Genomic DNA, 11,114 nt, shown 5'->3' with positions numbered 1-11,114 from the left:
AGACGTTCCTGCTTTCCTGCCTCACTGAAATACTCTTTTGCTTTGCAAACTACTGTATAGTGCTGGGTCATAACACATTCTTCAGCCAAAATGATTTCTTCTGCCAGTGAAATAACCCGGTCTATTTTACTTGTCTTTTGTCTCCACAGAAAGCCAAGCTGTAAAAGTCTGGTATAGACAGATTCCAGTGATCTAATTTTCTCTCCTTCCCTATTTCAATTTGTTGAATGTAAACCTGGTGAACAGGGGAAAAGAACTGACAGACTAATTTTAGGAATCCTTTCCCTTGCATCGTGCTGGCATACTTTGGGTTTTGGTGATTTTCATGGTTGTAGGAACTTCTCTGTGACTTCATATTGTTTCCAGTAAAATTAAAATTTTATTCATTAAATTAAAACAAATTACACATACAGTATTATACCTGGACTAAAAAGAAATCACTATTGATCTCCATATGAGAGGGTGTTACCTGTTATAGACTACTGTGGGTACAGCAATTAGTCCAATATGTTACAGCATCATCTCATGTGCCAGTTCCACTGATAATCTGTTTCCAAGCTAGATGACATTGTACAACACCTTAAAATTTATAAAATAAATCAAACTAAAGCATAAAGATGCAGTTCTTCCATCACACTTCAGACACATTTCTAAATTTATTACAAAACTACCTAAAATGTGAATTACCTGGACTGTAATATTACTAGTGAGACACAGATCACAATCACAATTGCTAACACCATGGTAATTGGAGAAGCAGATAAAAGGCAATTTGGAAGGGCCATCTAAAGTTCTACTGGTACTTTAGAATGTTACAAAAAGCTAAATCTCTGTTGCTCCCCTTAATTATGAGGTAGCCCATTCAAACCCTATCTCATCTGATCTTCATATATAACTTCTACATTGCGTGCTACAGCCCTCAGAGAGCCCTAGGTGCTCTGTTTTTTAAATCACAGTCCAAATCTAAGTAATGGAAAAATACTGTGCTTTCCAATCAAGATACCAGCTCAAACCAATTTAAGATAGTTAAGCTGTTACCTACTTGATTTCAGACAAATATTCTGTAATCTGTATAGATGAGTCTTCTGAAAAATTCATATTGAGAAAATAAACTTTTGAGAAGCAGTTGACATTCTTTCAGCCTTTGTTAACCATTTTCTTTCTAAATGATTAGGTGCCTGAATAACTGCCAGTAGACATTTTCTATACAACAAATGTTACAGTCATCATTTTTAAGCATGAATATTTCCTTTTTGTTTTTACTAGGAAGCCCATCTGGACATGCCATGGGATCTTCCTGCATCTGGTATGTAATGGTCACAGCAGCACTTAGCTACACAGTTAGATGGAAAGATAAATCAGCAGTTACCCTTCACAGGTCAGTGTCTTTCCGTTATTCTAACTCATACAGATATTTCTTTATATACATGCTATGTTTTTAATGGACTTACTTTAACCAAATATTCACAGTCTGTTCTGTCCAGTTTGTAAAAAAAAACCACAAACAAACAAACCAAAAAACCAAACAAGAAAAAACCTCTTTATTATGATCTGCAGCTGAAGAAAAGGAATATTATGAGGATTTATCCCTTTGTATATGTTGGAATTAACTTACAGTCATAGCATACAATATCTCTGAATCAGCTCCTATTAAAGGTCGTGTCACATCTATCTTCAGTGTTGGAAATTTTGAATTCTATTAATTGTCTTTAAGTGTTGGTTCTTTTGGTTACTACATAAATTTACTGCTTTGATTGTAGTCCTTCTTATCCCATTTTAAAGCAAATGTGCATAATGTTGGCAAAGTTCAATGTAACATGTTACTTAGCTCTGTGGGGAAGTCTTATAATTGCTTTGATGGCTGTTCTTTCCAAGCCTAACAAGGTTGTTCCCATACGATGTGAATTTTGTCACCAAATAATTGAAATTTTGCATTTAAATATGACTTCATGATGAGAAATAAGTTCAAGGTACTAGTGCTAATTTAACTTGCCATTGATGACTTTCATCACTAAAACCATGGTGGTGTCTTGGAGCTGAAACTACTGGGGTCTGTTCCTGCAGACCTAGATGCAGCTGCAAGAGCAGCCACTCTTGCTAATGTTTTAGTACTGACCTCCAGTTTTTAATCGTCTGATTCTAAACTTCTCTACTTGTAAACCTCTGCTTGGTAAAAATATTAGCCTGACATGAAGGGACCTGGTGTAAATTAATAGGTGAAATATCTTGTCTCAATTTTTAAGCATCTTCTTTTTCCCTCTTAGACTGACATGGTCATTCCTCTGGAGTATTTTTTGGATTATCCAGATCAGTGTGTGCATCTCGAGAGTATTCATAGCAACACATTTCCCTCATCAAGTTATTCTTGGAGTATTTGCTGGTAATGCTGTTTTTTCTTTTCTTTTCAATATATATGCCTAATCTGAAAAAAATGAAGTATGAGAAAAGACAAGAGGTTTTTAGTAGTGCTACTCAGCTTGCAGCTCTAGCGCTGCTCTCCACTCTCTAGAAGATCAAGGTCAAGGATTTGATGATAGTCTAAAAGTAAAATTTGCGAGGTAGTATATATCTGCTGTCTTTGTAATTCACACAGGGAGTGAACCCTTGCCCATGTGCCACTTGATGCTGACTGCATTATGTCCACACTGCCACAGCCTAGCGCTGCCTGGTTTGTACTGGCTGCATCTGATCTCTATCTGTGCTGCCTGAGTGGAAGGGATCAGAAAGGAAGTTGCCCCTCTATGGCCCTGACCTTTCCTCACAGGAGGAAGCGATTTGGTTCACTTCACATGGTGTCCAGGTGCAAACTTGCATGTATGCAGTGTGGACAAGCACGGGTCAAGAGACCTGGGGCAAAACAGAGAAAAAGGCAAATTAGCAGTGCAAACTCCCCAGGGTGATTTAAGAAGCTAAAATACATTTCTCGGAGTTACTTAAACATGTTTCAAAATGGGAGTTCAAACTATTCAGGGAGTTCAAACTATGAACAATTTCTCTAGTGTCTATCTGATTTTAAGGAGGGTGACCACAGCATTGAGCAGGGGCTGCTTGCTCCCATTCTCTTCTGTGGATGCAGAGCAGCCTGGGCAGCACTGGCTAACAGCTTACAGTCCAGCTCTCCCTTGCACTGGCCAGGATAAAATGAGTAAGAAAGAAGATAAGTGTGTTCTGTGCCTTTTCCTTCAACACTCAAAGCCTGTGTGGGAACTGGTATTGAATTCTGCATTGCTGGGGCCAGCCTTTGAGTCAGCGACTCTTTTGGAAAAGGAATGTTCTAGTTTACATGTAATATTTTATAGGTTGTGATCTGGGAAATGCAATTAGGCCTAAGGAATGTCTCATATCAAAAACATGTAGTGCTTGGTATTTAATCTCTTTTTTTCCAAATTAGCAGTTTTGAGTGGGAGAAAAGGTTTTGTAATGTACTACAGAAGTAGTAAATTGTGTGTGTGTATGTATACATATACATATCAATCATAGAATCACAGAATGGTTTGGTTGGAAGGGACCTTAAAGATCACCTAGTTCCAACCCCCCTGCCATGGGCAGGGACACCTTCCACTAGACCAGATTTCTCCAAGTCCCATCCAACCTGGCCTTGAAATATATAAAACACATAGATATATTCTTCTGTCTTCAAGAGCCACATTCTACAGGGGCACTGTAAAAAGTGCTTCTTCAAAGTATGAGTGTGTTGTTCCCTGTAACACTGAATTTCTAATCTGCAGGCATTCTTGTGGCAGAAGCATTTGAGCATACCCCTGCTATTCAGACAGCAAGCTTGAGAATGTACATCAAGACAAACTTGTTTCTTTTCATCTTTGCCCTTGGCTTTTATCTAGTCCTCAAGCTTCTTGATATTGACTTGCTATGGTCTGTTCCAAAGGCCAAGAAGTGGTGTGCCAACCCAGACTGGATAAACATTGACACAACTCCATTTGCTGGACTGGTGAGGAATTTAGGTGCACTCTTTGGCTTGGGTCTCGGAATTAATTCTGAAATGTTCATCACAAGCTGCAAAGGTATAAATAGCTGTAAGATAAGTTTCCGCATGTTGTGTATAGCTGCTTCTTTAGCTACACTGCAGCTGTATAATTTTGTTAAGATACCTACTCATACTGAGTATTTGTTCTACATTCTCTCTTTTTGTAAGAGTGCAGCTATGCCTCTGACTGTAGTTGCCTTGGTTCCATACTGTGTCCACTCGTTAATGAGGACAACTGAAAAGAAACTTAATTAGATAAAGTTTCCAAATGGTTAGCAATGTGGGGATGGATATGAACTGTTCAAGAACCCTCCGCAAAGGCAGTTTTGCTCACTCATTTTAACCAAGGGGGATGCCACTGCATCTTTGATGTGCTCCTGGTAAGTAACCAGTACATCCAAAATCAGTACATTCAAGAATGACTTTGGCAGTGCAGAAATATTAATTGCTGATTTTATTCCTGGAAATATTGCAACCACACTGCGGTATGGTTAGAAATGACCCAATACTCTGGGTCATGACGAAGTTTTAAAGTATAATCAACTAGTTTTATTTAGCTACTTGGTGGTCTTTTAGTTCTGTCCATCTCCAGCAGATGGGGCTTCAGGCCTCAGTTGTAAATAATGATACTCAATATTTAATTTTTTGTATATAGATATTGTGTGTTAAACTGCTAGATAATGGTGCGACAGTACCACACCACCTACAACTGTACAGCTGTACCCAGGCACTGTGAAAAAGGCCAGCATAGTTATAAACAAGGCTTTAGATTAACTTATTGAGCTTCCTGAGCTTCTGATTAAGCTAAATGAGAAAAAAAATAAAGGTTTATTTCAATTAGACTCTGTAGAATGTATTTTTGCATTACTGTGTGGTTTTTGTCATTTTTACTTTTTGAAAGTGGTCACATAAGTCATGAATGATGCAGATTACACTTTTGATATTGAAAATGCATAAATATGGTGTAACAAATCTTTGGATTCTGCACATCTACACAGAGCAACACATGAAGAAAGTTGTCAATAATGAAATTATGTCAGCGTATCACCTCAAGAATGTTGTTCATGTTCCTGTATTGCAAAGGTAAATTAGTCTAATTCTCTCAGGTCAAAAGCCACAAGCCTGAATCACTGTTAGTAGTTGTGTAAATCATGCAAATGTGATCGCAGACTAAGTCATTGCAAGTTTATATTCTTGTCAGCTTTGTTTACTTAAGCACACAAGTATCTACTATGTTAAATATATGTTTGCTACATAAAATGGATGCTCTGAATAGGCAAAGGCAGGTACTTTCCCTTTTTGTTCATTATTTAGCACCTACTGTTGCATATTCCCCTTCAGTGCACAATCTTTAAGCAATATTTTGCTGATACCATCTCATAATACTTAGTCCACAAGCAGCGTAAGGCTATAATATGGGTAATAAGGGCTGTGTATGTATGATCTGATAGCAATAAGGCTTAGAAGATGTAAACATGATATTGCTTCTAGACTTATTTGTGCACCTCCTTGTATCTTCTTTAATGGTTCTCTGAACTTTTTTTCCCGCAGCAGCTGTCCTGAAACCAGTCTTTTCTGTAATTGTGACTCCTTAAGCAAAATTACTAAGCTAATGGGACTAGAAACAAATAATGAAGAACAAAGACAGCTATGACAAAGATTTCTCCTGTGTTCAAGTTGCTCTGTGCCTTGTTATTCCCTACCAGTGAGGTGACTTACAGAGGCATCACAAAATGCTAGAAGGCCGGTCTAGCTGTCCTTCAGTTCCTCGCTCCTTCTGGCCAACAGTAGGGGATTCTTTGTGCGCAGCCGTCTGTGGCTCTTGCGGCAGTGTTGGGTCCTACTGGCAGTGTTGGCTATTTTGAGCTGGGAGCTATGGGTAGACATCAGATTTCTAAGCTCCCACCACATGAGTGTCTGTGCTTCCCGGTACTGACAAAGAATCTTGATGCCTCTGTTGGGATAGACACAACCATAAATGTAGAACGACAAGCAGCATTTCTGCACTGTTCTTCTAAGTACTGTACAGACGCGTGAGAAGACATGGGCTCTCACTCGCTTTCTTGGAGTGTCTTGTTAATTCAGCCTGCAACTTCAGTGCGTCAGGGAAAGGGACAAAGACCAGCTTCCTGTCTGAACCACCTCTTATTCTTTCTGCAACTATTAAAACATTAGTAAAACCAAGAATGGTGGGGAAACTAAATAAATTAAGTTAGTTTACTAATTTTACCAGTAACTTCGGAAATTAACCTATTGATTAAATCTTGGCAGTAGAATAAGTCGCTTTCTGAGCAGCTGAGTGTGTTGGGCTATAGAGTTTTGTGCAACTGCCTGAAGAATCTCCAAAGAGGGCTCCTGAAACTTCAAATGGAGTTAGCCTTTTCCAGAGTGGGGGGATAAACCAGTGTCAAGATATAATCTTGATATTTTGATAGAATTAGAATTGTAAACCAGGAGCCAGACATTTAGTTGATATGGTGAAATAGGCCTACACATCCCTTAGTCAGGCTTTAGTGAATTTATCACGGTTGAAAATTATAGTTCAAGCCTTATTTAATAAGGTGGTGTGGCACCTTAATTAAGAGCTTTCAAATCATTGAACATTTAAACTGTAACTTCATCAAGCTTTTGCAGCCATTTATGTTGTTAGTATTTGGAACAGCTACAGGGCATACACACTTATATGATGATGGGCTGAACTACTCAACCTAGTCTGGGCCACAAGGCCCCCTTTTGAATTAAGCTTTTCGATGTAACAAGGAGAGTGGAAAGTGCTTGACTGATCCCCTTGCTCCCACTAATCGGATCCCAGGAGAAAGTTAATCTTTTATTCTTGACTTAGAGATGCCCAAATTGGGATAATGCAATTCCAGAAGTCCTTCCATCTGTCTGCAGAAAGATTTTCACAAGCCAGGAGTTATATGAAGCGAAAGTGTCCCTCACTCATACAAACTAGCTGAGAAGTTGGCATTACATTCAGTTCACAACACCCACTTTGGCTAATATGCAGCTTTTCTTTCCATCCTCCCCATTCCCTGTTATGTCTTCCTGATGGCAGGACTCTGGAAGACAGGCTGTTCCTGCTCAGAGTAGTCTAGTTGGAGCACGGGCTGTATTTGCACAGCAGTTACACAGGTGCCATGCCAAAACACTATCATGGTTATATTTATCCAGAAGAATAGGGGAGGTGGTTGGAAAACCAGATAATATAGCTGCCATGGACCATGCAGAGAAGCATACAGCAGGACACGCCAAACGACACCATCAGTTACTTCTGGCATGACTAACACCTCAGGCCTGGCTCTGAAAGACATAAGCAAAGGCCTTTGGGTCTGCTCAGGGGTCTTGTCACCAAGCTCCAGGGCTGGGAGGTCTTACCTGTGGGGCAGCTGCAGAGGAAAGGTCAGTCCAGCTCTGCAGCAAGGAGTCCATCAAGGCTTGTTGTTCCTGCCCAGATGTACCATGTAGCTCCGCTTGCACAGGTACTGAAGGGCTTTGTAATCAACTGGTTGTCAATAGCACACAGGTACAAAGTCGGAGCAGATGGCACCCAAGAACATGCAAGACCAATGCAACTGTTCATGTACACCATGAGTGCCTTCTGTTATACAGGCGTACCGCCTAATACGTAGCTCCCAATATTTACTAACCACCTAAAAATGGGATGATGGTATGACGAAGAGCAGTAGCAGCACCACCCATGTCGCTGTGCTCCTCCAAGGAGATGGCAGGCTTCTTTGCAGGCAAGGGGCCCAGGGTAGTTGAGCCTTCTCAACAGCTCGGTCCTGCACAGCAGACCCTTGTTACACACAAGCTCCAAATACATAGAAATACTTGTTACCTACTGCAAGATAGTCACCCACTTGTCTGAAGGGTAAGAGATGAAGTGCTAAAGCACAAGAGCCAGTAAAAAATACAATTTATTGGTATAATTTGGGCCACAAAAGCGGTGTCCTTTAGGCAAAAGAATTATGGAATAAGTACACATAGTCATTGTAGTTTTTAATAAAGAGACATTATTTTTCCATGGCCTTAAATACTAATATAAATTAAATATCATATAGGTATGTCAATAGGTTATTGATAGTCACTCTGCCAATAGTTTCAGTTCTGAGCCATCCAAACTAATTATTGCTCTGAAACATAAAAAGGCTAAAAAGATTAAAACAGAAGGCCAATAACGCAGCTTCCTTTTTCATATCCAGTTAAGGATTAAAATACAGACTTCCTTGGGAAAATAGCAATTCAGTGTCAGCTACGTGATTTCAGTAGGGTCTGTTGAAGTAATTCTATTAATGGAATTGTATGAAAGTTGAAATTGGTTTTTTGCTGCCTGGAATTAAAGGATGTATGCTAATAAAGTGTTCACCCTTAAAGGTCTATTCAAGTTTCAGCAGTTGGTACTGTTGCACTCCATTGTGGTGTGATTTGTTATAAAATGGGTGAACCCACCCCTAGCTGCAGATTTCAGGACATGAAGAATGACTTTTCCAGTTAATACTCTACTATTTTAAATCAAGATTTAAATTTTGAAACTGTAATTTAAACTTTCTGTCTATCTGCTTTGTCTCCAAGATCCCAGTCACTAAAGGAAAGAGTCCTGTTGTCTTGCAGACAATAACCAATAACATATTTCAGAGAAACATGCAGCAGACCTTATAACAAACTGTTACAGATACAAGCTTCTGCCAGAAGGAGCTACTTCCTAACCTTTGTCATTTCTGAATGAATTGTTGCTCTGTTTATCAACTCTGCTTGATACAAACAAAGAGCTAATTATAGCTTTTTTTCCCCCACCTTCACTGAACATATTTATGATTTCTGTTAAAAATACTCATCATTGTCTTGCCTTCTGAAAAAAAAGAGAACATATTAGCCATCACCACCTCAATAGAAGTGATTTAAATAACTGTGATGATTAACTGTGGGATTTTACATTGATTTAACTAAAGCATTTATTCCTATTCAAAATCTATTTGACAGCTTTGATCAGAGTGGTGAGTGTAGGGGAAATGATCCCCACCAGCTCCCATTCCTCTCCCTGGTTGCTTTCCTTGCTTTTGTGGAGCTGCCTCCTTTGTAAGTGCTTCATGGTTTTGTTGCAGGGGCAGGGCTATGCCAGGCTGAGGGCACAGCAGTGGTTGTTAGTGCTGCAGCTGCACACAGTGGAAGCCCGGCCTCCCCCAGCAGCACAGCTGAGGTGTGTGGTATGAGGGGTGGAAGGGTGGGGGTTCTGTACCCACAGTGAGACTATCTGTTGTAATCCTCTGCAGACCGAACATTAGGAGAGATTTGATCCCTTCAGATACACAGCATCATTCTTGGGATTGTTTTTCATTCGTGCAGCTTATGTAGAGAAGTGGCAGTTTCCAGAACACCAGAGCAGAGTCTTCCTTGATTGCTAGTTGAGGAATGATGGGATTGTGCAGTCCAACTGCAGGTGGTGGCAATTCCCCAGCTCACCAGCAAAGATCTTTCTCATTTTCAGGCTTTCTTTCCCTTAGCAGTGACCTAAACTACTTCCTGAATGCACTAGCCTATGCTTAGTCCCCTGCATGTGCGCAACAAGCGTGCTTGATGCAGAAATCTACATACATTTAAGGTACCACGGAACTCACAATATTGTAGAGCACTTTGTAGCACGATGGGGTACCAACATACACATACTTACCGCAGAGTGTTTGCTTACAGAAAAGAAAGCTTTCAAATTTAGTAATTCAGCTAATTGGGGCTCCAGTGGTAACAAGCTTGTAATAAGCTCCTTCCATGGCCATCAGTTCGTCATGAGTGCCCCTTTCAATGATGACTCCTTGTGACATCACGGCGATGATGTTGGCATTCTGGATTGTGGACAAGCGGTGAGCAATGACGATGCAGGTACGCCCTTCTCTGGCCTTATCCAGCGCTGCCTGCACAGTCTGAAGGCAACAGACAAAGTGTCAGAGTGAAAATATGTGAATAAATTGGGGCTCAGAGCTGGAGGCATCTGATTGCTTCAGATTCATTCTATGTATTGTGCAATACTTGTAAAAGTGACTATGAGGCTAAATCAAAAGATATGTTACTGGTGTGTTTAGCTGGGCCACAAACTCAGTTTATTAGAGGTACAAAGAAGGGACAGGCAAACATAGACAGCAGTAGAAATTAAGGAAGGCCTTTATTCAGCTGACACACTGAATGTCAGCTCAGTGGGGATATGTTTTCAAATTTCCACCATTTCTCTAATCTCTGAGTGTAACCAAGCTGTGCAAACTATTGCCCTAGTTCTTAGGCCTCTCACTGCTGTTTTTATTGGATATTCAGACTCATTCATATGCTTGAATACCTTTTTGCTTGGTTGTTTTTTTTAATGTGCAGAAGCTATATTTATGAAACATTCCCACTGGATGCTTTGAAACCCAGGGAATTAGTATGCACGTTTCTGAAAAAGTGCTGCCTCTTGTTGGCAGTCTAAGAGCCCTTGTAGCTGGCTGCTTTTTTTATAGCTGTGCTTCCTGGATCTTTCGAAAAGATCATTAAAGGCGTAAGTGCTGAATTAACAGTGTGGAATAGTGTTGCAGTCATGTAGTGGAGTACATCGGGATGTCTCTATAGAACAGAAAAAAAAGGTATTGCACATTGTAAGCCACTGTATTAACTTTCCTTTATTGTTTATCACTGTGCATTTACCTTTTCACTTTCTGTGTCTAAGGCAGACGTAGCTTCATCCAGTAATAAAATTTTAGGATCTCGTATGATGGCCCTTGCTATAGCGATGCGTTGTTTTTGCCCACGAGACAACTGGGATCCTTGAGCCCCAACATTAGTTTCGTATTTCTGAAAAAATATACAGAAGGAAGATTTTATTTAGGTGTAAGCAAACATACAGGTACACAACCTGAAGGAAGAGCAGGAGGAGAGTGGCAAGAGCGCTGACCATTGCTGCCTCCTCCTTAAAAGACCCAGCAATGCAGAAATACTGTACGAGTGATACTTGTGTCTGGGGAGATGTTTCTGAGCCATGCTTTGCAGCTTGCACGGCCCAGGGGCCCAGGCAGTGTGGTGACAGGCCTGGAAGAAAAAGTTGATAGCAAGGTGTTGGCTGATGTGTCTGAGGCAAAAGAAATCTGTGTTGTCCGTGTCGTCCCCC

At 40.3% G+C, this 11,114-nt stretch overlaps 2 protein-coding genes across 3 annotated transcripts in view; one reads left to right on the top strand and one right to left on the bottom strand.

Moving 5' to 3' along the window:
* Positions 1-11,114, top strand: part of G6PC2 (glucose-6-phosphatase, catalytic, 2) — a 26,154-nt gene that overhangs the window by 3,057 nt on the left and 11,983 nt on the right. The window contains exons 4-6 of one of the 2 annotated variants that reach the window (XR_696489.1): positions 1,267-1,378; positions 2,265-2,380; positions 3,729-4,811. Coding sequence is in view for 1 of the 2 variants with exons in the window: in XM_009706218.1 (XP_009704520.1) it covers positions 1,267-1,378; positions 2,265-2,380; positions 3,729-4,240 (740 nt within the window). In the remaining variant the exon portion in view is untranslated. Of the gene's footprint in view, positions 1-1,266; positions 1,379-2,264; positions 2,381-3,728; positions 4,812-11,114 lie in introns of those variants that run through there. The other variant, XM_009706218.1, reaches the window with a different exon arrangement.
* ABCB11 (ATP-binding cassette, sub-family B (MDR/TAP), member 11) overlaps positions 9,703-11,114 on the bottom strand; it is a gene marked incomplete at its 5' end in the record, with an annotated part of 35,534 nt that continues 34,122 nt past the window's right edge. The window contains 2 exon segments of the mRNA XM_009706219.1: positions 9,703-9,903; positions 10,655-10,801. Coding sequence (XP_009704521.1) covers positions 9,703-9,903; positions 10,655-10,801 — 348 coding nt within the window.

The sequence above is a fragment of the Cariama cristata genome, unplaced genomic scaffold, assembly GCF_000690535.1.
Source record: "Cariama cristata isolate BGI_N322 unplaced genomic scaffold, ASM69053v1 scaffold21198, whole genome shotgun sequence".
NCBI classification, from domain to species: domain Eukaryota; kingdom Metazoa; phylum Chordata; class Aves; order Cariamiformes; family Cariamidae; genus Cariama; species Cariama cristata.
This window is presented reverse-complemented; position numbering and strand designations above follow the sequence as displayed.